General features: G+C 43.2%; 1 protein-coding gene and 1 pseudogene across 2 annotated transcripts; one reads left to right on the top strand and one right to left on the bottom strand.

The window, feature by feature from the left end:
* Positions 1-3,775: 3,775 nt before the first annotated feature.
* Positions 3,776-7,315, top strand: NEFL (neurofilament light chain; the record flags this gene model as incomplete). The annotated part of the gene is made up of 4 exons (XM_080926581.1): positions 3,776-4,822; positions 5,856-5,980; positions 6,326-6,645; positions 7,176-7,315. 4 exons carry the CDS (start codon positions 3,776-3,778, stop codon positions 7,313-7,315), a joined length of 1,632 nt encoding a protein of 543 aa, XP_080782707.1.
* Positions 7,316-13,085: 5,770 nt separating this feature from the next.
* Positions 13,086-14,022, bottom strand: LOC308428361 (CD48 antigen-like; annotated as a pseudogene). The gene is made up of 2 exons: positions 13,951-14,022; positions 13,086-13,726 (listed from the first exon to the last, which is right to left on the bottom strand). The product of its transcript is annotated as a CD48 antigen-like (transcript).
* Positions 14,023-26,028: the final 12,006 nt, after the last annotated feature.

Below are 26,028 nucleotides of genomic sequence, written 5' to 3'. Positions count from 1 at the left end.
ATTTTCTTTACTGGGAAAATCCACTTCGATGTTTAGGGAAACTTATAACAGTCCCGCAGTTCATTGCCTCTGCTAGTTGCCTAAAGAGAACACTCTGGGTTTATTCCTTACTAAGTAGATCAGTTCGTGTTGGCGTTACCCAAACAGGAAAGGTTTACTGCACGCATGTTAGATTCTACATCCTGCAGTGTGTGGCTAACAAAGGCAGAGAGTATGCAAACTCAGAAGACCAGATCAGTGCTCAGATTGGAGGCACACACAGCTTGGGCTTGATGTAGCTGTGTGATTTCAAATGGGTGTTTTCTCTGAATAGCCTGCTCAGAGAGATTTTTGTCCTTATTATTAAATAATAGATAGTAAGTGCCTGTTACTTGGTGGGTATCCCTTTTGTATTTATTTCCTTCATATCTCCTTGGATTGATGTATGCACACCAGCACTGTAACCCTCGATGTATCTACTTGATGGTGGATGGAGACCCACTTGCTGTTCGATGTAGGACTGTTTGACTGCATTGCTGTTGGGAGGATAATTTGGCTCTCAGGACCATGGACAGAAGCCTACACACACAAACTAAATGCCAATATAGAAGTTGCAGCACCAAAGGATTTTAGAATAAGTAACAGAAAAGCTATAGTCACCAGGTGCCTGCCTGAAGCTCACAGAGCCTATTATCAACTGAAAAAGAAGTAATATATCTTTTTAGTGGTCCTAAAACAGTTACACACTGTTACTGTGTGACTGTAATGCAAATGTACTTTGCTTTCAACTGACTGACCTGGAACAGTTCTTTGAAGGAATAGTGAGATGTCTGGAGGTAATTAAAATAGTCTGAACTTTGTCACTAATTCATCTTTATCTTTATCTTTTGTTTTATGTATCTATAAATCATGTCTTACTGGAAACTCTCAGTCGGTCCCATGTTTGTCTTCTTATGTTTATAGGAAAATAAATAGATGAAGATGATAAGACTCCTAGGCTTTATTGAGAAAACACACACACATGCACACACACACACACACACATCAGTGACAGAGACACACAGACACTCAGAGAGAGACAGAGACAGAGAAGGAGGGGTAGAGCAAATGACCTACTACAGAAATCACCAAGGCAGAAATACTTAGGAGCGGGGGAAATGAAAGTCAAGCTGTTCCTTTGAAAAGTGTCCTACTCTAACTTGGCTCAGACACACCAAGCAAATGTCACTTGGACTCTCAGAGCAAATGCTGACAAGAGGACTGGGAAGAGAGGATGACTGAGCAGAATATTTAAGAAGAGACAGGCACCTAGCAGAGGAGAGCATAAATCAGGGTAATAAAAGGAGGGGTCACAAAAGAGATTCAGGACACCCCTTCATTTCAATGCAGGTCTGAAGTGATGCGGTTATAACCGGTGCCTATTGACAGATGCTATTAAAAAGAAAAAAAAAAGAGTAGAGACGCACCCATTCCTGAATACTGGACCTGTCCCTCTGCTTGTACTGGTCAGGAATAATAAGGGAAAGGGTCCTGGATGCTCAGTCGGACTTGCAGATGCCAGCCTTGCCATCAAGCCCAAGTACATGCTTCCTCTCCCTGCTGCTTACTGGACCACAGAAGGTGCCCCATAGTCTATTTTCTCTGCAGCATGTCACGGCCCTGCAGCACCAGCTGCACCACTCCCCTGTGGGCAGTCTGCTCTGCAGCCAACAGCATTATCAAGGATCCTGCCTGCCCCAAAGAAACCACACACACACACACACACACACACACACATACACACACACACACCAGATAGGCTTAAGATCTCTGAGAATGACCCGTAACTCCCAAGGAAACGGGCTGGCAGAAGTGAACAGTGAACAACAGATGTGTGTGCAAACCCTCCACAAAAGATTGCGAAATAATCCAAGTTTCAGGGAGTGAGCTTGGGGGAGGGGCAATTGCAACTCTTCATCTATACTAGTAATGGGAAGGAAGAACAGCTATGGCGTATCCAAGACCCTCTCTCCTTGTCCCCTCCCCCCTCTAGTCCCCTTGATCAGTGATGGATGAGAAAAAGAAGATGCAGGCTACAGAGAGACATCTGAATAAACGCCTGGCTCCGTAAGCCAGCTCCACACTCAGGCAACCTGGTGGCTAGGTTTGAGAGCTCAGGTTGTGTGAACATGGGTGGGCTTCTAATATGGCTCAGACTTAGCAGCTTTAAGCTACTGGCAACCTCACAGAAGTCCTCTGCTTCAGCTCATTCCTCCTCCGTCAAGGGAAAAGTTATCCGAATCACAATGTGTGCAACACGAGAAAGGAGTGTGTAGAATAAACCTCTCTTCACCCTCTTTTCGGTCTCCAGAAGCGACCGGGTACGGCTCCAAAATCTTCACTACTTTTTAGTTTGAAAACTGTTCCCTCTCACGGTGCCATTTAAAGGAACCAGTAAAGCCAGTGAACAAACTAAACAAGACAGATGCTTGGCTAAAGGTTTTAGTTGTTTCTTACACATCTCTGCAGTATCTCTTTCAAACTGAAGGTACTCACAGCTCGAGTATGAAAATGCTCCACCCACATGCGTTTGCTGTGCCCACTGTGGCATCTGGGTATCTTGAAGGAAGCCCATCGATTCCTAAGTGCATCCATTACCTGTGAATTACATTAGCAGGCTCTGTACGGAGTTCTCTTCCTGAAGACCACACCCAGAGCTGGTAGCTCTTTGCAGCAGTTTCTCTCTCTCCCTCTCCCCCACTCCACACACACACACACACACACACACACACACACACACACACACACACACACACGAAAAGGAGAGGAAAAGGGTTTGGATGAAATGGCGGTAGCTAACAAGCACCTTGAAGCTCTCCCGCTGCAGAGCTCCTCTGTCACCTTGCGAGTCTTTGCCTGGTTAGTTTCAACTCCTCCTAAGCCTTCCGGACTTCATTTCCCACAAAGAAAGGGAGGGTTCTATGATAGGTGCCAGGCAGATGAGCTGCTGTAAGGTTTAAAAATGTCAAAATGAACACCCGCTGTCCTCCGGTTCTGTGTAGCGGCGCACGTCCCCTATGTATTGAGAAGCAGAGCGACACGGAAAGAAATAAAAATAAAAACAAAAGAAGGCAGGAGAAAGGGGGACGACTTCAAGGAAATGTCAGAAAATAGCTACAAAGACACGCAAAACTTTTCCTGCAGGAATGTCGCGAGTGCGAAACCTTAAGCTATTGTCAGTAACCTAACCGCCCTGGCCTCACAACCATGCTACTTAAACGCGAATCAGGGTGCTTGAGAGGGTCCCTGAGACAGAAAGGGCCAGCTGGGGGTGGGCTAGCGTGGGGGTAAGGGTGTCTTTGTGACATTGGATGTTAAAAGTTGATGCGTCAGTAGGGACCGACCACCTTTTATTTGGAACATTTAAGGGTCAAAATGATGCGGACTTTAGGTTTGGATGGGCCGGGGTAGTAGGACAAGAAAGGAATGAGCAGGAAAGTTATGCAGGAGAAAGTTGGGGGCTGCAGAGAAAAGCGGCCAGGCGGGAGGCGCAGCTCACTAGCCTCCGGTCGCTGGCCCCCGCCTTTGCTTTTGCGCAGAATCCTCCCCCTGGCTGCAGCAGCGCGCTGCCCCCACTGGCCTGCGCACCGCGATCGATCACAGTCTGCGTCAGAGTCCCTGCGTATAAATAGAGGCGGCAGGACGGCGCCGAGCCGCACACAGCCATCCATCCTCCCCTTTCCCTCTTCTCTTCCCGTTCTTCTCTCTAGGTCCCCCAACCTCCGCCCCAGGCCTGAGGGGTGCACCGGCCGCCACCATGAGTTCGTTCAGCTACGAGCCGTACTTTTCGACCTCCTACAAGCGGCGCTACGTGGAGACGCCCCGGGTGCACATCTCCAGCGTGCGCAGCGGCTACAGCACGGCGCGCTCCGCGTACTCCAGCTACTCCGCGCCGGTCTCCTCCTCGCTGTCCGTGCGCCGCAGCTACTCGTCCAGCTCCGGCTCTTTGATGCCCAGCCTGGAGAACCTCGATCTGAGCCAGGTAGCCGCCATCAGCAACGACCTCAAGTCCATCCGTACGCAGGAGAAGGCCCAGCTGCAGGACCTCAACGATCGCTTCGCCAGCTTCATCGAGCGCGTGCACGAGCTGGAGCAGCAGAACAAGGTCCTGGAAGCCGAGCTGTTGGTGCTGCGCCAGAAGCACTCAGAGCCTTCCCGCTTCCGCGCCCTGTACGAGCAGGAGATCCGCGATCTGCGGCTGGCGGCTGAAGACGCCACGAACGAGAAGCAGGCGCTGCAGGGCGAGCGCGAGGGGCTGGAGGAGACTCTGCGCAACCTGCAGGCTCGCTACGAGGAGGAGGTGCTGAGCCGCGAGGACGCCGAGGGCCGGCTGATGGAAGCGCGCAAAGGCGCCGATGAGGCCGCGCTCGCCCGCGCCGAGCTGGAGAAGCGCATCGACAGCCTGATGGACGAGATCGCCTTCCTGAAGAAGGTGCACGAGGAAGAGATCGCCGAGCTGCAGGCTCAGATCCAGTATGCTCAGATCTCCGTGGAGATGGACGTGTCCTCCAAGCCCGACCTCTCCGCCGCTCTCAAGGACATCCGCGCTCAGTACGAGAAACTGGCCGCCAAGAACATGCAGAACGCCGAAGAGTGGTTCAAGAGCCGCTTCACAGTGCTAACAGAGAGCGCCGCCAAGAACACCGACGCTGTGCGCGCTGCCAAGGATGAGGTCTCGGAGAGCCGCCGCCTGCTCAAGGCTAAGACCCTGGAGATCGAAGCCTGCCGGGGTATGAACGAAGCTCTGGAGAAGCAGCTGCAGGAGCTGGAGGACAAGCAGAATGCAGACATCAGCGCCATGCAGGTACGGCACGGTTTAAGTTCAGTGGGGGCGGGGAGGAGGTCCACAGTCGGGGCGGGGTTGCAGGGTGTACTCAGAAGAGTGAACGCTAGGGGGTCCTAGCGCACAGAACCGCTATCCTAGGGCTTGGCTTCCCAGAGGTGGTGGAAAGGATGGGACATTCTGAGGGGGCGGGGCGCGACTGCTGCCTGGGAATTGCTTGTTCTGGTTGGATCAGTGTTCTTAGGGGTGAGGTTGGGAGGAGTGGGCGGAGGGAGTCGGAGTAGGGCGTTGCCAACAATCTAATGCCTTCTCTCTACAGACATCCCTTAACTCCAAGTTACCCTCAGTACTTCCGGGATCTCCTAGTTAATAAGCAACACTGCTAGCTCTCACTAGTTCTGGACCACCCAGACTTGGAATAGTTTTTGTTTTTAACAGGAACACAAGAATACAGTCACAATATTTTAGGTCAACTAATCACTGCAATTCACTTAAAAGAATAAGTTCTTCATCTTTGGGGAAGAATAGAGTTGTGGAAAGCATTTTAGACAAATACACAAATATATACTTTTATTTTTATTTATATATTTACTTAGACAAACAAATATATACACATGGGAGAGTGCACGGACGCACACGCGCACACACGCATGCACACACACACACACATTCCCCTCCCCTAATGTGACCCGGCTGAAAGAAGTGTGGTAAGAGTGGTTAATAATGATAATGATAATAATAATAATAATAATAATAATAAATATCATCACTTTGGTAGTTTTGAAAGTTTACCATAATCAATAGACTGAAGACAAATTTTAAAATCACTTATATCAGTCCACTCCCCTCCTCTTCCTTCCCTTCTTCTCTTGCTTCATTAGACAGGGCTTTTTAGGCCCTCCAACCACCCCCTCCCGAACACAATTATTTTAAGGGAGATCTCTTGAAGCTGTACATTTGGAGTTAACTGAGGCCAGGCCTTAGCACACATACTACAGTAAAACAACCGCAGTAGAGACTTGTGCTGTGAATTTCGACAACAATCTTCCAACAGGACACAATCAACAAGCTGGAGAACGAGCTGAGAAGCACCAAGAGCGAGATGGCCAGGTACCTGAAGGAGTACCAAGACCTCCTCAACGTCAAGATGGCCTTGGACATCGAGATTGCAGCTTACAGGTGACAGGAGACTGGTGCAGGCAGTGGGCGTGGCAGCTCAGGATGGAGCAGGGGGCCCAGAGTCAGCCCAGAATTCCATTGAACCAGTGCAAGGAGTTAACCCCGATGTAACATAAGCCCTGTTCTTAGCATTTATATTTTAAATCTAATAGGGATTCATGGAAGCTCTTTTTGGGTGGGGTCTCTCGAGAGCTCCTGATTAATCCTTGATTATCCCTACCCCTGTTTGACCTTGTATTTGCCTTTGAGGTTGGTTGTAGGGGAAAGGGATGAATGCGTGCTAAGAGTAAGTCATGAACGCACCCAGTGTTGGTCTAACTGTGTTCTCTGTTCCCTCCCCGCCAGGAAACTCTTGGAAGGCGAAGAGACCAGGCTCAGTTTCACCAGCGTGGGCAGCATAACCAGCGGCTACTCTCAGAGCTCGCAGGTCTTTGGCCGTTCTGCTTACAGTGGCTTGCAGAGCAGCTCCTACTTGCTGTCTGCTCGCTCATTCCCAGCCTACTATACCAGCCACGTTCAGGAAGAGCAGACGGAGGTGGAGGAGACCATTGAGGCCACAAAAGCTGAGGAGGCCAAGGATGAGCCCCCCTCTGAAGGAGAAGCAGAAGAGGAGGAGAAGGAGAAAGAGGAGGGGGAGGAAGAGGAAGGCGCCGAGGAGGAAGAAGGTTTGTAAAGCAGAAAGCTCCTTTGGAAACTCTATTGTGAACAGGCTATGGATGTTTATTGGGAGATCCATGAGCTATTCAGGCCTTGTTTACCTAGAGGGTTCTATGTGAGTTTTGCAGTCATAAACAGTACACACAGGATGAGAATACATACGTTTAATAAGCACAGATGATAGACTGTAAAAGGTTCATACATAGTCATTTAACATAGTGGTTTGGTGTCCAAAAGGATACGCGATGTTGGCCAGAGGACAAAGAATTGTTTGTGTCCTAAAGAATATGAGTACCAGACACATAAAAAATACTAAGGCCAGGTCTTGGAGAGGAGAGGAGCTTCCAGCATCTGGAAGTAAACTCCTTTTACATTGTATTTGCAAATTGTTCATGGCAAGTACTGTCTGTAACATGTTCTTCAGGTGAGTGGGGCCAAGAGGTTTTTAGACACAGCCTGACCAATGTTTGGTAACCCACAAAGCCTCAGTAGAAATGGTTTGCCTAGAGTTTAACCCGCAGTCTGTATTTTCTTCAAGCTGCCAAGGATGAGTCTGAAGACACAAAGGAGGAAGAAGAAGGTGGTGAGGGTGAAGAGGAAGACACCAAAGAATCTGAAGAGGAAGAGAAGAAAGAGGGAAGTCCCGGGGAGGAGCCAGTGGCTAAGAAGAAGGATTGAGCCCCATTCCCAACTACCCCAGGAAACAAACAAACAAACTCCCCAAATCAGGTCAACCTCATCACCAACCAACCAGTTGAGTTCCAGAGCCTATAGAAACTAAAAAGTCAATATATGTATAATTCTGAGATGACTTAGGTTGGACATTCAATGTTGTGCTGTGAATTTCCTCCTTACTCAGAGTATCTGTTTGCTTGCAGAGTGGCTTTTGGCTTGCTGCCAGCCTGTGCATGGTCCATGCTTATGAGTTCAGGATCTATGGCAATGTGAATCACACTGATGTTTACAATAATAATAAAAAGAACCACACACACACACACACACACACACACAACATGAATAACTGAGTTCACTAATGTTCATGTGCAACTTCATGGAAAAATAGTCATTTGAAACTTCAGTGGTTAGAAATTAAAGACCTCGAGTTATGTGCAATAAATAGTAAATAAAGTTACACTGAATGACATATATTTTTTGCTGTGATTTTTACTTAATTAAAGTACCTTAAACAAGGCACCAACATAAACCATATATAAGTGGACTACTGACCTCCAGTTTTCTTATAAAGTAAAAATCATAGTGAGTGCAGTACATAATTGGACATTCTGAGGGACAAATAGGTCAAGACTAGAAAATATACCAAACTTTACTGATAACATGAGTGAGATCATTCATGAAAAACAGTGTAAATTCACCAAGCAAAGCATACAACAATATCTGGAGCGACACCTTTCTAAATAACAATTTTGAAATTATGAAGAACTATTACGTAGCAGTGCAACCCAGATAGACTACGAATCCCACACAGTTGTCACTATGGTTATATTTTAATATACTCTTGAATATCATGGACATAAATTGAAACCTGAGCCCATGATATAATTGAAAGGAATGACGTAAGGCGAAGTAAGATGATCAGAGGTTATCTGCCACTGCAAACATGTTGCCTGGAATCCTGAGCTCATGAATGGTGTGTTGTCTGCTTAATTCTACTGCCTCACATAATTGCCTTTAATGCTATACATTAAAAAAAAAAAAACCCTTGAGAGACCACACAAGCAGGTAATGGAACTATATTACTGTCACTTCTTGGGGGAGAGAATAAATTTGCGTGCTGCGTTGGCATTGATCTGCATGTCTTAATTGGTAAATATTTGGATTTCAATGCCTGGTTGGACACTACATCACATCTTTTCCCATCCATCCACATCTATGGTAAAGCCACGGCAACTCTTGCACTTGTGTTTGGTGTGGAATACAGATGATGTCTTTGCCTATCTACTGCCCTGGTGTTCTTCTACAGCTCTGATGTTCTTAAGGAACCGCTTTGTTGATTTCTTCACTACTTGTTATTTAGATGACCTTTGAGACATGGGGATGTTACCCCAAACCAAAGTGGTCTCCATTTGAACTTACACGGTCTCTTTGTGTCACTGACTTCTACTTGAATATGTGTTACTACACAAGTAGGCAAAGCATTTCTTTATTATGATGTGAGTTTGAAATTCGAAGGCTCTTGGCATTCCTTCGTAGATAGGAAGCTCCGGGTCTACAAGCTCTTTGCATGTGTCAGTCATGAGTTGATGCAAACATTTGCTTGGTCTAAGAAATACTTGATTGAAGATCACAGTTCCATACTCAATCCTGTGTGCCATAATAAAATATTAAAAAAGAATCTAAATTCAATGAGCGTGCAGTCATTTTGAAAACACATTCCTCTAACTGGAGCCACTGGCCGGTCTTCCTGCCCACAACCCCACCCCCACTCCCTACAAGCACAGGCTGCAGCTCTCATCCCTCATCCCCTGTCTCAGTGACCCTCCTCCCCAATCACCCAGCCCATGATATAATCAAGAAAAATAACTTTTAATTCAAATTTGATTTTGAGGGGGGAAAGCAAGACTACCCAAGGTCTTCTTGAAGTACAAAACTGATGCTCTTTCATGACATTGTACCCCTTGTTTTTCTCCTTCCCAACCCATTGATTGCTTAGGTCCACGAATACCTCCACATGAACTCTGAAGCTGCCCCAAGGACTTAATCAGTATGCACTGTGGCCACTGAAACCAACATTTTATAATAGTGCCCAGCCCTTACTTCATGGGTCTCAAACTCCGAGTAGAGTAGTGAAGGAATGTAAAAAGGACTGTAATGCTGAAGACATGGCAAACATGTGGTTATAGGAACTCTGGGATCAGGTGGACCACGTGTTTGATGGGGCCACATCTACTATCCCCACAGCCCAGAACTTCTCAGAGTTTATTTGGTACAGCACAGGGAAGGAGCTAATGAGTCTGGATAGTAGGTCCGTATAGGTGAGCAGTCTCAAATGGTAAATGTATGGGGTGGAGGTGCTGGCCACTTTAAAAAAAATTCATTTATTTTACTTTACATGTGTGAGTGTTTGGGCCTGCATGTATATGTGTGCCTCCTTCAAGTCAGTATTACTCATGGGCCAGAATAGAGCATCCGCTCCCCTAGAATTGGAGTTCCAGATGGTTGTGAACATTCATGTGAGTTCTGGGAAATGAATTTGGCTCCTCTACAAGAGCAGCAAATGCTCTTAACCTCTGGGCCATCTCTTCAACCACACTTACTACTTTTTAAACTTTTAAGTAGTGTACATTTATCACATGAAGTTTTATTAACATATATCATACATGTTTCTCATTTAGCTTACATATGTGTGTGTGTGTGTGTGTGTGTGTGTGTGTGTGTGTGTGTGTGTATGTGTGTGTGTGTGTATGTGTAGAGATTCTATAAGTTCTGTTACTCTAGAGAACCCTGACTAATATAGATACCACATCCAGGATGATATTTCTAGTCCCGTTTATTTACTTGAGAGTTTTCTGATTTCATTTTTAAATGTCAGTGATATTCCATCGTGTAAATATATGCATTTTCATTACCTGTTCCTCTGTTGAGGGACATCTAGATACTTTCCAACTTCTGGTAATTATGATAAATAGGAGCCATGAAAATGATTGAGCAAGTGTCTCTGTGGTAGGATGAAGCATCCTTTGGGAACATACCAAGGGTTATAGCTGAATTTTGAGTTAGATTGGTTCCCATCTTCTGGAGGAACTGCCACCCTGGTTTCCACAGTGGCAGGACAAATGTGTACTCCCACAAGCAAAAGAAGAATGTTTTCCACTCCCTTTATTTCATGCCCTCACCAGCATGAACACCCGTTTGTTTTATTGATCTTAGCCATGTTGACGGGTGTAGGATGAGATCTCAAAGCAGTCTTCATTACCATTTTGTTGTTGTTGACTAAGGATGCCACAATCTCTTTAAGTGTTTCTGAACCAACTGAGTTTCCTTGTTTTGAGAATTCTGTTTAGATTGTACCCCATCTTGTATTTGGGTCACTTGATTTTTGGTATCTGGTTCCAGAGTTCTTTATTTGTTTCAGATATTAGCCCTGTATCAGATGTGGAATTGGCAAAAATCTTTCTCATTCTGTGAGCTGCTGCTTTGTTCTTTGCAGTGCAGAAGCTTCTCAGTTTCACGATGACCATTTATCACTTGCCGATCTTAGTGCCTGCAGCAATGTTCGGTTCAGAAAGTCTTCTGGAGCAGTGAGTTCAGAGCTATTCCCCCTTTCCTAACAGGTTCAGCGTTCCTGGTTTTATGTCAAGGTCTTTGATCCATTTACGGTTGAGTCTTGTGCAGGGTGGTGAGTACGAATCTACTTGTGTTCTCCCATGTCCAGTCATACACTTGACCAGCACCATTTATTGAAGATTTCTAGTGTGTTTCTGTCTCTTTTCTTAAATCAAAAATCAGGCACTAATGGGTATGTGGATATATGTCTGGGTCTTCAATTTGATTCCTTTGATTAACTTATCTAGTTTTGTGCCCATACCATGCTGTTTTATTATTATAGTTCTGTATGACAATTTAAAGTTGGGGATGCCGATACTTCTGGCAGGATTTTTGTTATTCAGAGTAGTTTTAGATAAATATCCTGTTCTTTTGTTTTGTTTTTGTTTGTTTGCTTTTGTTTGTTTTTCTATTGTCCTTTGGAAAGCTGAAGAATTGTGTTAAAGTTTTAATAGGGATTGCATTGAATGTATAAATTGCTTTTAGTAGAATGTCCAGTAAAGAAAACAAAACTGTACTAATTCTATTGATTCAACAACATGGAACATCTTCTCAAGTTCTAATATTATGGTGATTTAAATAGGTTTGACTTTCCTAGATTCATGTGTTTGAATACTTGGTCCACAGAAAATGGCACCATTAGGAGGTATGGACTATTGGAGTAGGTGTGGTCTTGTTGGAAGAAGAGTGTTGCTGTGGGGCTGGGCTTTGAGGTCTCCTAGTCTAAGCTCTGCCCCATGTCGAATTTCAGTCTCCTCTTGGTTCTGTTTCCATGAGTTTGTAAGCTTTCTGTTTGTTTGTTTGTTTGTTTGCTTGCTTGCTTCAGGTGTTGTTGACATCCAGGTTTAATTTGTGGTCATCTGATAGGATGCAGGGTGTTATTTCAAAAAAATTTTTTGGTATCTGTTAATACACTTGCTTTGTGGTGAAATACTTGGCGAATTTTGCTGAAGGTTCCATGAGGTACTGAGAAGAAAGTATGTTTCTTTTTTGTTTGGGTGAAATGTTCTGTAAATATTTGTTAGGTCTGTTTGGTTTATAACATCTGTTAACACCAGATTTTCTCTATTTAGCTTTTGTCTGGATAACCTGTCTATTGGCAAGAGCTGGGTATTGAAATCTCCCACTACTGGTGTGAAGTTCAGTATGAGACTTAAAGTATAGTAGTCTTTCTTTTATAAACTTGAGTATCCTTTTATTTGATACATAGATGCTAGCAATTGCAGTGCCCTCTTGGGTGTAGCTTTTCTTTGGTAAATATGTATATATCTTTCCATTTCTCTTCATTAGTTTTGGTTTTAAGTCTTGCTTGTTAGATGTTAAAACGGCTACACCAGCTTGCTCTTTAGGTCCATTTGCTTGGGATATCTTTTTCCACTCTTTTACCATGATATGAGGCCTATCCTTGATGTTATGGTGTGTTTCTTGGATGCAGTAGAAAAATGGGTCCTGTTTTTATCTTCTGTTAGTTTGTGCCTTTTTATTGGGGAATTAAGACCAACAATGCAGAGAGTTATCAATGAGCAATGTTTGTTGATTCCTTTTATTTTGTTGTAGTGTTGTGTGTGTGTGTGTGTGTGTGTGTGTGTGTGTGTGTGTGTTTGCTGTTTGCTCTCTTCTGATTTGCTGGTGTGGGATTATTTAATTTGTGCTTTCTTGGATTGGTTTGACCTTTATACTTTGTGTTTTGATGATTAAGTGCCCAGGAAAATTTCTCTTCTGGCCTAGTCTACTGATGTTTTCTGTGGTTCTTCTTCCTCTTCTTCTTCCTTTTTTTTTTTTTTTTTTTTTTTTTTTTTTTTTTTTTTTTGTATGTAAAAAACTTTATTTTAAAAAGAGAGATAAACAACATTAGCATAATGTAGTCACATATTTAGGTAAAAAGAATGCATGTATCTTCAATGTATGTTGGGAAACAACTAGGATATATAGAATTAGATGTTATCCGCAGTTTTTAAAAGGTTAACTTAAGCTCTTAGTAAAGGGCTGGGCACACAGATCAGTCGTGTAGCACTGAATAAGGTCCCTCACTGATGTTCAATAACACACTTCCCTTTGTCTTATAGAGCCAGAGCTGCTTCGCTGGTCAGGAGCACTGCTGGGATGACAGCAAGATCCCGTGGCTTTGAGGTTTCCTTCTTGAGTGAGAAGAGATCTTGTCAGGTTAGCAGGATGCTGTGACTGATGGGCGCCATGACCATAGCCAAGTTGCCATCCAATGTACTGTAGAAGATGTGGCCAGCGCACAGGGCAGAATGGAGTACAGTGTCGTTCTTGCTGCTTACAGAATTGCTGACCTGGCAGGTGTAAAATATAGACTTGTTTTGTGGGGTGATGATGATTTCAAGTCCATCTTCTGGGTTCTTCTGGAGAAAGGACCCCGGAGTCTTCACACCAAGTATAGTCAACACGCTAGTCCTCTACCTCACGTGATAGCCTCAGGTGACAGGAGTCGGTCAAGTCTTCAGTCCTCTCAATTTTTATGGAAGGCTTGGACACAGGATCAGACACTTTGAGGGTTTTTCCACTGGTCCTCAGCTTCATGCAACACCCTCATGTAGTCCGTGCCTCTGTTCTCTTTCCGGACATTATAGATATGAAGTGCACCATTTGCTTTTTTTTCAAGCTCAACCCTGTCTTTAAAATGCAGACTCGAAGATATTCTTTTAACCTCCACAAGGGCACTCTAAAATCTTCTGATTGGTAGTATGAAGCCAGGTGAGACATTTATATGATCCAAGTGGGTTCTTAAGGATTTTCAGGGTTGCTGCCGGTTGTGGCATTTACATCTTGTATTGAATGATAAACTGAATCCAAGACACATCAAAAAATATTATCTGTCATGATAAAGTAGGCTTTAGCCCAGATATGCAGGAATTATATACATGTACATATACATTATACATTTACACATACACATATGCATACACACACACACACACACACACACACACACACACACACACACACACACACACATATATATATATATATATATATATATATATATATTACATCATATAATTAACTTGAAATCCAGTTACCAAAGGCAGCAATAGCGACTCCAGGACCAGACACCATCTTTGTTTTCTGAAGCACATAATACTTCGAGAAGCTTCCCTGGAACACTGGAAACAACTGTAAGGGAAGGCGGGGCCTCTTCCCTTCAACCAGGAACAAAAACCCAAGCAGGAAGTTATATGAGGTTTTTGTTTTCTTTCTCTCTCCTTTTTTTTTTTTTTTTTAATTACCATAGCATCAGGAAGGAGGGCCATTAAGCCACCATTACCATCACAATACATTACATGAAATTTCTAATTTTCCTACCCACTGGAGATCAACAAGAAAGATAACTCGGCTTAAGAGAATGGACTTTTTCACGGTGCATTCTGGGCAGTGAGGCCGAGCCCGCTGTCGCCTGTGGGGCTTGAGGAGAGCGCCCTGTGGTTTTTACACCTTGGTAGCCATTACTTTTAAATCAGGAAATTTTCTTTTTATTATTTTGTTGAAAATATTTTCTGTGCATTTGACCTGGGCTTCTTCTCTTTCATCTGTTCTTTTTTTTTATAATATACAGTAATATATCAGTAATATACATATCTATGTATACATTACTATATATTTTTATACACATGTATATATTACTGTATATTCCTTCATCTGTTCTTATTATCCCTAGGTTTTTTTTCTTCTTCTTTTTTCTTTTTTCATAGTGTCCTAGATTTCTTACATGCTTTGTGACTGTTTTTTTTTGACTCAATCTTTATACTGACACATGTAAGTGAGTTTTATTCTTTACTACATATTGAAGGTTATTTCAGGCATTTTCCCCTTTAAGCTCCGCCTGCCCTTTGAAAATAGATTCTTTCCTCACATAATGTCCCGATTACGGTTTCCTGCTCTGTTTCTCCTCCTACTTCCTCCCAACCTCTTCTTTCATTCTTACTTACTCCCTTTCTGACTCTCATTGGAAAAGAACAGCTTGGAAATAGTAATAAAACACACACACACACACACACACACACACACACACACACACACACACACACAAAATCATAACCAGATTAAGAAAAACCCATTACAACAGATTTGGACAAGACAAACAGAGGGAACAGAGCCCAACAGAAGACATGAGATTCGTAGACCCATTTATTCACACACTCAAGAGCCTCATCAGCAAACTACACTGGAAGCCATAATACATACACAGAGAACCTGGTGCAGGCCCATTCGGACCCTGTGCACGCTGCCTCTGTCTCTGTGATTTCACATGAGTTTTGATGATGTTAACTTAGAGGCCTTGTTTTCTTGGTGTCCTCCATCCTCTCTGCCTTTAACACTTGCTCTGCCTCCTTTTCTGAGCTCTGAGGGGAGAGTTTGATGGAGAAATCCCACATAGGGCTGGGATCCCAAGGTCCCTCACACTCTCTAATGTCTGGCTGTGGTCTCTGTTCTCATTTCCTGTGATGGGTGAACATGTGCCAAGACTCTTTAGATTTAAATTTTTCTTTGGTTGAGGTATCCATTTCTTTTACCACATCTTCAATACAGGAGATTCTCTCTTTTATCTTTTCTAGTCTGTTGGTGAGGTTTACCTTGGAGGTTCCTGTTTGAGTTCCTAAAATTATTACTTTTTTATTTCCAGATTTCTCTCAGTTTGGGTTTTATTGATTGATCCTTTTTTTTAAAAAAAAAACTTTTGGATCTTGAACTGTTTTATTAATTTTTTTCCATTGTCTGTTAGTGTTCTCACAAATTTCTTTAAGAAATTTATTGATTCCCTCTTTATCCTATGCACAAAGGCTGTTTTAAGGTCTTTTTCTTGGGCTTCAGCTAGTTTATAATCCTCAGGGACGCTGTGGCAGGCTTGCTGGGCTCTAGTGAAGACATACTGTCCTGGCTGTTATTGTGTTTTCATACTGATAGCTAGGAAAATGGGATTGGGAAGACTGCAATTCTAGATGCTGATGTGTTTCTTATGTTGTCTTTATATGGTAGGTGCTTCCCCCCTGTCTTAGTTAGGGTTTAATTGCTGTGAACAGACACCATGACCAAGTCAAGTCTTATAAATAACAAAATTTAATTAGGGCTGGCTTACAGGTTCTTAGATTCAGTCCAGTATCAAGGCAGAAGCATGGCAGCATCCAGGCAGGCATGGTGCAGGAGGAGGTGAGAGTTCTACATCTTCATACAAAGGAAGCCTGGAACAGACTGAGCATCCTCAGGCAGCTAAGAGGAGTGTCTCCAAGCCCATCCCCAGAGTGACACACTTCCTCCAACAAGGCCACACCTTCTACTAGTGCCACTCCCTGGGCTATGCAAGCCATCACACCCCCTTGGTTTCTTTTTGTCTCTGTGGTTCCTAGAAGGGTGTGGTGGCCGTGTGATGCCTGGTAGCGAATTCTTCTGGAATCTAGCTAGGTGTGGCCACTGGGAGTTCCCAGTCAAATGTGTTTCTAGGCATTGGCAGCTGACACTTAGGGATGGGGATGGGCTAGGAGGCAGAGGTGAGAGGATGTACGGGAGGAAGGAAGGCAGGCTGTCTCACGAGGACCTGCTCACTCTCCTGGAAATGGGGCAGAGAGTAGGAGAGAACACACAGAGAGTCTGCTACAGAGATGGGTATGAGGCTGGGGGATTGGATTTGGAGGAGAAGAGTAACAGTGGAAATTTGCAGCTTGCCTAGCTGCTTGGCTGGCCTCCTTGCTTCCCCAGTAAGTTTAACTTGTGTGTTCCAAGGGAATGTGTGCTAGGGTTGGGGGGCTGGGATTATAAGCCATTTCTTGATGGGTGCACATGTATATAGAAATAGAAAGTGCAAGCACTATCCTCTTTTGATAACAACATAACCTATATCAAAGCATACATAGCATGTCTGCGTCACTCACTGCTGCATAACAAATCATTCATTCACTGCTGCATAACAAATCATTCATTCCTTCATTGGCTACTGGTATGTATCGCCCTGACCACGGCTGCAGGATCTGTTTCAAGGTGATTCATTGCTGTGGCCCGTAATTTCTTTTTGACCCTGGCCTCTCCCTCTTAGCAGGCTGACCATCCTTCCAACATGGCAGCTGGCCTTCTTCAATGCAAGGCTGCCCAAAACCGAGGCAGCACATGCTATGTCTCTTATGACACAGCCTTCGAAGTCAAATATCGTCACCACCACCACTCTCCTGGTCAGAGCTGCCATTACATTGGGCATGTGATTACTAGGTTTTATAATCAGGAAGCTTCCGTTTGGAGGTTCTGAAACAATTCTAATGTTAGATGTTCTTCTACCCCATTCCTATCAGTTGCTCATTTTTATTGGATTATGTGCTCCAGTATAAACAGTTTGACAATGAGCATGTCCACCCAATGCATATCTACATACATGATCTTCTAGTATTTATTTAAGTATTCAGCTGGTGAAATTATGTATTAAAAAGGTATCGTGGGATTGAGGAGATGTCTCAGAGACTTGTTGCTTTTTTTGTAGAGAACCTGGATTTGGTCCCCATCATCCATATGGTGGTAAACAATCATTCTTAACTCCAGTTCCAGGGTACCTAACAAACATCTGCAGGCATGAGGTATGCATGCAGCACACACACACATGTATGCATGCATATATTCATTCATCCATCCATCCATCAACACACCCATCCATCCATCCATCCATCCAGCCATCCACCTACCCACCCACCTACCCACCCACCCATCCATCCATCCATCCAGCCAGCCAGCCAGCCAGCCATCCACCTCCCCACCCACCTACCCACCCACCTATCCATCCATCCATCCATCCACCCACCCACCCATCCATCCATCCACCTACCCACCTATCCATCCATCCATCCAGGCAAAACATTCATACTCATAAGATAAATACTTCACTAAAAAGGTATTACATTCATTTTAATCATTCCTGATGAAGAGCCTCATGTTTGTGAGAGGTTAGTTTGTTTGTTTTGCCATTGGTTGCATGTGTATGTGTGTGTGGTTTGTGTGCATGCATGTATATGTATTCATATGTGTGTGGTACACATGTGTGTGCAGGTGCACGGTCACCTATGTGTGTTTGGAAGCATGAGGTTGGCATGTGGAGGTTTTCTCTGTCACTCTACTGCTTTTATTGAGGCAAGGTCTCTCAAGAGAACCAGGACTGGTTGATTATGGGATAGTCCGGCTATCCAGCTTGCTCTGGGGATCCCATATTGGTTTTCCCAGCAGGCTGGAATCACAGGTATATCAGTACTCCTAGGAATTTACTTGGGATCTGAGGATACAAGTTCTGGCCCTCACACTTACACAGCCAGTGTTTCACACACCTAGGCATCCCCCTCCATATTCCATATTCTTCTTCTACAAACACGGGCATGATGCTTTAAGACCTTTTTGTTCTTGCAATAATTTCTTTGGAATTAAATTAATATTGCTCTATTTATTGGGGATAAATATGTGAGCAGCTAATATAGAACTTATAGTAAGTTATGATAGAAACATGATACTGTTAACTATTTTCTTCTATGCACAGATTTATCCCAGTTGACATCTTAGATTTAAGAACAATGTCTTAGGTCTGAAACATGACTTTACATGAACAACTTCTACTAAACAAATACACAAAATTAATCAGTTTGTTATGAAGGAGCTAATCAATGTCTTAGTGTGCAGAGGTTTTTTTTTTAATTAGCTTGGATTTCTGGGATTTATTAAATGCCTACCCCTCATAACAGTCCTTTATTTTTCCCAGAGACATCCTAAATTGTACTGATAATCTGGGGTCTTGTGTCTGGAGCTGGTAATTGAGGTCTTACTCATCAGCCTGCTGCTCTGTTCCCTTCTCAGACTCATAGATGCCATCCAAAGACCGTCCAAAACCTTCCCGATACCCTTGTTCTTAACTGTTGCAGCTTGCCGAATCAGAGCTGCTGAACCCAAACCTGCGTAATACTGCTTCTCGAAAGGATTAAAACATCCTTCTGGGCCTGAAAGACAGAACAGTCAACATCTATCTTCATCCAGACCCTATGTGTGTGTATGTGTATATGTGTGTGTGTGTGTGTGTGTGTGTGTGTATTTTTCTCAAGAACTTTTAGATTTCAGCCAAAGACCTGAGTAATGGCATCATTGGGCAAGTGAGATCACACAGACCACATATGGAAGCCTTGTGACTCTTGACTCTGTGAACACAAATGAAGATGGTGTGGACAGTGGCCAGGATATTTCCACTTCCCCTTCATTTCTTGTTCTTTCCAAGTAGACTGGTCTCTACATTGATGAGACTGAAGTCCCTTCAGAGGGTTCCTATGTGGCCCTGAATGTTATCTCAAAATTGTGTCAATGTTTTTGGGAATGTTGGCAGTCTGATTGCTGATAATGGTCTTCATTTTCTCAGTAGATAGGGGAAATGCAAGCTTCTTCAGTCTGTATTTTGATGGCCAGAAATCTCTTCATTCTTAGCTAAATGTCACCTCTTTTAATTTATAGACAACTCATCACTATAATTTCATATGGCTCAGACCTATTCCTGAAATGACCACTGGACATCAAACATGTTTGAGAAGGATTCCACTGGCAAAGACAGAACCCCATAATGAAGACTTTGTTTCCAGGAAGAGAAAGTGACCTATTCATGACCACTGTAACTTGGTACTTGTTTCTAATAGTTTATTCCCTGGAGATGTGTCACCACTGTATAATAGAAACACACACACACACACAGAGACACAAGCATCCTCCCATGCACAGCTGGAGAGAACCCTTATACCAATTCCCAGTCACACAAGGCTTTAGGTGTAAAAAGACTCTCTCCTGTAAATCTCAAGTTGTTCACAGCTTAAAGAGGAAAAATTGGTGTCAAATATGTGAAACCAAGGTTTAGTTCTGAGGGGAGAGTAATCACAGTCCCCTCTTGACTGGCTCCCACATTCAGTGTGTGTGTGTGTGTGTGTGTGTGTGTATGTGTGTGTGTGTGTGTGTGTGTGTGTGTGTGTGTGTGTGTGTGTGTGTGTGACTGTGTTAAGCCCCATTTTCTCTCTTTGCAGTTCCCCATGGAGACAGGGAACAGAAACCCAAGGGTCTTCACAGCCTCCTGTCTTCCTCCTGCACTCTTAGATGGCAACACTTTATTCCTGTTTGATGATAATTCAGCAACATGGGCAGAAAAGTGCACTTCTACCCCACGCCTGCTGTCTGTTCTCCACACCTTGTCACAGTTACTCACAGCAGTGGCCTTGGTTGTGAGCACCACAAGGCTGTCTTCCTAACATCATCCCCTTTGGGATTGCACTCAACACAAACATCATCTGAAAAGACTATTTTAGACACCTTTCCTCAACCTGTGATAATCTACACAGCTACCCGAGATGAACATGTCAAAAAACCAAAGTAATTGATGTGACTCAGCCCTGACTCTCCCTGTGTTTGACTTTTTTGGGGTGCTATCCCAATCTCCTGGTCACAGATGCTTCTGAGAATGCTGACAGGATGCAAGGACCAAGATGGGTTTCTTAGAAACGTCCCAGATATTACCCCATCTCCTTCCTAAGTCCTTACCTCTTCTATGGCCTTCTGGGCACTGCCCTAGATCTGCCCAGCGGTATTTACTGTGCAATGCCTTCTGGTACTGCCCCAGCTCCTTGCTCACAGGATACTGTTCTGGCTGAGGAGAAATGCTGCTTTTATTCTTCCAGCTCTTTTTGGTGGCTATGATTACGGCAAACCATGTACATATGTACATTAGTTAAAATGGTCCTTTTCAGAAGCAATAGAACAGCAGAGAATAGGTCTGTATTGTGTAGCATGGAATGGTTTTTTCCATTATCTACTGACTCTGGTGGCTAATGCTACATATAGCTCCAGATACCACTTACTATTTTGGAAGTAAGTGTATAATTTGTTGGTGAAGGTGACAGTTGCAGACCCTGTCTTTTGACACACAGGGTTAAACAATGTGCAACAAAGCAAGACACTTCTTCTAAGACAAGTGATTGATCATAATTTCTGAGGAGCAAAGGCAGATCTTCTGGTCAGGAACAGTCTGGTGGCAAAGCACCACAATAATAAAATGACTGTGAATGAATTAATCTCAGGGAGATCAGGCAGCTCTGTTATTTGTAAAGCCATGGCTCACCACTAAAGCCAGAAAATTAATTTCACATGTCTGTGATCAAGCTTGATCTTCATACCCCTGCCCACGTTACCAGTTCCCCATCTGTCAGTTCCTTTGATTTTTCATCATTGAGATTATAATTTGAATTGTAATAAAATTGGTCACTCTGATGGTATGAATAGCCCCCATAAGCAGCTCATATATACATATATGTATATATATATATATACATACATACACAAACACACACACACATACACACACACACACACACACATATATGCTTATATATAATGCTTAGTAACCATGGAGTGGTACTACTTGAGAAGATTAGGAAGTGTGGCCTTGTTAGAGCAGAAGTGCTCATGTTGGAGGAAGTATTCCACTGGGGGTGGGATTTGGGATTTCCAAACCTTAAGCCAGGCCTAGTGTCTTCTCTTCTCCCATTTTCTTTGGATCAAGATGTCGAAGTCTCAGGTACTTTCCCAGCACCGTGTTTGCCCGTGTGCCACCATGCTCTCTGCCCGGATGATCATGGACTAAGCCTCTGAGACACTAAGCAAGCTCTAAGTAAATGCTTCCTTTTGTAAGAGTTGCTGTGGCCATGGTGTGTCTTTCAAAGGAAAAGGACACTAAGATAGTCACTACCATGGCAACTTGTATGAACCATACATTTGACCTCTTAAAGCACTGCCATCCTTCCTCATCATGCTACTAAGGGATAAGGGACACATACCCCGCACTAAACAAGAAGCACTGTGACAATGGTAGTTTCCTTAGAGTTACCATCTCCCCTATAATACCTGCTGGCAATTTCCATGGCTGGGCCAATTGATCCCTCCCATTTCCTCAAGCCTTCCAAAGTCGCCTCTTCAGGTTTCTATACCTAATCACAGTGAATTCATAATCTAGCTTCACAGGCCAGGCACTATGGTGTAACCTTTGATTTCATTCTTCAGGTCTTGGCTTCACATTCCATAGCTTTCACTTACAGAATGTAGCCCAGGACTTCTCCCATCCTCCATGTCATTGTTTTGTTTGTAGACACTGAAACCTTTACCCAAAGCGTTACAATAGTTTTATGTAACCTTTTCTTCCTAGCTATTTTTGCCGGACATTCTGTACTCAAGAAGGTAGAGAGGTTCTTTCAAAGTTCATCGATTGCATTTCTTTACTCAAAATGCTCCAACGCCTTATCTTTACTGAGTCCCACAAGGTCCTCCTTGACCAGTTCTCACTTGCCCTCTTAATTAATTAATTTATCCATCTTCCCTCCTTAATTCCTAACAATTGGGTCTCTGCCTCCTTGCAACACAAGTTTCTCCCTGGAGTCTTTCCATCTGTTCTGTCTGGAGGTGCATTGTCTCAGGGCTATCTCTGTGTCTTGGATAGGCAGTGAGTGACATATACGTCTTACATAGGCAGGCTCTCTGTAGTGGAAGATTTTTCATATTCATGGATTCAGCCAATGGTGTGTCAAGAATTTTTTTTACATTGTTTCTGATGACACCTGGAGGTTTTTCCCTCATTGTTATTGTCTGAACCATATAGAGCAACTGCACACATTGTATTTTTATTGCATCAGGTGATATGCCATGTAGTGAACACTGGAAAGTATAGGAAGATGGTTTTAGGTTCTTAAATATATGGTATAAGGGTCCAGTTATCTACCTGCCCCTGCCTTTCTGGGCCTGTAGGCACACCTGACTGTGCACAGTGCCCGCTTAAGTTTCTCTCCCAAGTCAACATCTCCTTTCAGCTGCTTTCTTTCCTCATTTGATTCCATATACATATATGGATTCCATGCATATATATATATATATATATATATATATATATATATATATACATACATATACATGCATACATATGTATATATGAATATGTGAATATATTCATGTAACATTTAAGTGTCATAAAACAGAGTGTAGACGTGATGATAACAGTGTCCCAGCTTTGGATTCAGAGAATCTAGGAAGGGACATGACCAGAAGATGATTGTCCTTCTGACTGCACACTCCACCGTTTGCCCTTCATTTTTAGACCTCCCGCTCCAGTCCTTGTAGGACCCTCATTTTCCAAACCTGTCCTCAATCTCTCAAATCATTTTTTATCTGGGGATTTTCTCCACCTCTATGATGCCTACAGTTTGACCTTTGCCATTGGTATTTATTTAAACTAGTGCCAATTTTGAACCCCAAACCATCTGAGCACAGATTGCTTATGCTGACTCAGATTTAAGTGGGACAAATCCAACATCAGCTCACTCAGTGCTATAGCTGGCATGTCTTCTGCATCAGCTCAATGCTAGTGTGCAGTCTTTAGAGGCCTTTAAGAAGTGACAAGTGTTAAGTGTCACCTTGGTAAAGATTATTATTATCAATTAAATGTGTTACTTTCATAATCTATAATGTGAGGCTGTAGTATAAATTAACTTGAAGCCAATGAATCAACTGCAGTAAACTGATTACTGTGCTCATGGTGGGGGAACTCTTTGGATGACAGGATATGAAGAAAGTTAAAAGCTGAGTGACATGTAGGCTCCACGAATTTGAAATAAAACAGGGAAACAATTACAATACATTGTTACTGAAAACAATTATAATACATTGTTACTGAGTAGGTGGGATTCTAAATGTTGTACTCAGAATGGCCAAGTCATTACTAACTGGTGTGTGAAAAAGTAATGAAAAAAGATGGACATACACTGACACAGTAGAGACCAAGAAAGACAGAGAAGTAGGGCTGGAGAGATGGCTCAGCCTCTAAAGGCTAAGCTCACAACCAAACAATGTAAGACAGACAGAAGTGTGGCTGGGCATAGTACAGTGCCAGTATTCTACATCAAATATCCATCACACTTAGGATTTAAAGTGTGAAGCACTCCTTTTAGAAATCAACCCCAGAGAAATGCACTTGCTGGTGACTGTCCTCTGGACCCGATGAAGAACTTTCCAGGCTCCACCTCTGCAGATTGGAAAGAAGGTTCTCAACATCTGACTCACATGTTGTGAAACTTAGGATAGCAGGTCTAGTCTGGAGAGAAGCATATGCGCTGTAGGCTTTTGATGTTTGGACACAGCTACAGAGATGGAAGGCACTGCTGCAGAGCTTTCTCTGCTCTGGCCATTCCTCGACACCAGACACACTCCGGTTATATTTGTCTATTGAGTGTGGATGCTTGACCTGATGCTCACATCAAACCCTCAAAGATAAAAGCCTAGAATAAGGGAAGTACCGTTGGTCCCAACAGAAAACTAACTGGTTTTCTTGGCAAAGATCAGTCCTCAAATGGCTACTTCTGTAACATTGCTGTGGGCAGCACCTGGATTCTGAGTTGTCTGCTCTCTGCATTCTGTTCTGTGTCCACTCTGATGCATTCTAATTACTGAATGCATTTGCATCTGTTTCCTGTAATTGTTTCTGTTCTGCAACCTGGGCAGATGCCTTCCACTTAACTCAGGTAGAGAACAGCCCCACCCACCCTGGAACTTGTTTGTTTGTTTGTTTGTTTTTCTTCTGCAGCTTTGAGTCTAGAATACGCACTTTTTCTAGAGTGGAATCAAACAGAGAAGTCGAGATTCATTCTGCTATAAACAAGGTCTCGCAGAACCACAACATTTGTGTTCTTAAAAGCTATGTTGTACTTCTTGATTGTTGTAATCGCCCGCCCACCCTTTGATGGAAGGGCCAAGGAAATAATAGGAGAGATTGTGCAAGACTAGTGGTCCCCAAAGGCATCAATGTGAATATATGTTTCAGATTTTTTCAAGGCTTTAAAAGCAACTTTCTAATAGAGTCTTTATAATGGCAAATGGGGGGTTATTGGTTCTACTGTTGTAGAAAAATGGTGAAAATACAGACTCATGGAAAGAGAACATAGACTTTCCAACTTCCATAGAGGTCTCAAATGTATTGTGAAGGCATAACAAGCCCTCAACCATAGGGAATGTCAGCTTCATGGTGAAATATATGTAACTTAATTTTATCTTATAATATCGAGTCATAGGATGTTAATATGGGCAAGATAATGCTCTTGAATGTTCTTGACTTTTCTCAGCCTTTAACACATCTTTTCTGTTAAAGATTCTCTTTCCTTCTCTCTTCCTCCTTCCTTTCCTTTTCTCCCTCCTTCCTTTCTCCTCTTGCTACCAAGAGATATTTGGGGTACTTTGGAAGTGATTCTCTTTATTTCCCGTTTTCTGATGTCTCTTGATGGGGACATTTGTTTCCTGAGCAAAGTATCCAAACAGATTCTTAGCAAAATATTGGCAAACGAATTTACTCACTGCCAACTTCAAGGAGAAGTCGACAGGTTCTGAAGTGTTTGGTGGCACGTTTCATGGGTGAGTGGTGAGGGATAGATAAGCCTCAGCTCTTCAAATGTCAGGACAATGTGATTTCTTCTAATTATAAGCTCATCCTGGTGTGCCAAGAGAATGAACTCAGTGGGTGGACACAGCTAACTGTGTTCACAGGGACACGGTGATTATTAAGCTTCACAACAATGCAGGGGAAATCTCATCCCAGGCTCTGGTAGTGACAGATGATAGTGGGCGGGGGGTTGAAGCGACTTATCCAAATTTGTCCAGAATTTTAATATGATACATCCAAACCAGGCTTTATCAGAACTGCCTGGACTAGTTGGGCTGCTGGTGGATCAAAATAAGTTTTATTGGGTGCTTGGTCATTTCAATAGATCCTGAAGATTTTTCTTGTGTCAATCACTAAAGAACAAAGGGTTGGTCACAGCTATTATTAGGAGCACATGACTTTGCTCTAAGGGGCTGTCATTATCGATGACTAGCTAGTAAAAACACCCTTTTAATTATTTCAAACTTAAATTATTCTAGCTTGTTATTTCTAAATCTAATTTCTAATTTAAAAGTCTAAAAAATGGAAACGTAGAAATTGGTCCCCAGCACCAATTAGAATCTTGATGTACTTGGCAATATTTTTTCGCAAGGCAGTGTTACATACACGGACACAATCATGGAACTCAGTG

This window comes from Micromys minutus, assembly GCF_963924665.1.
Source record: "Micromys minutus genome assembly, chromosome: 12".
NCBI lineage: Eukaryota > Metazoa > Chordata > Mammalia > Rodentia > Muridae > Micromys > Micromys minutus.
This window is presented reverse-complemented; position numbering and strand designations above follow the sequence as displayed.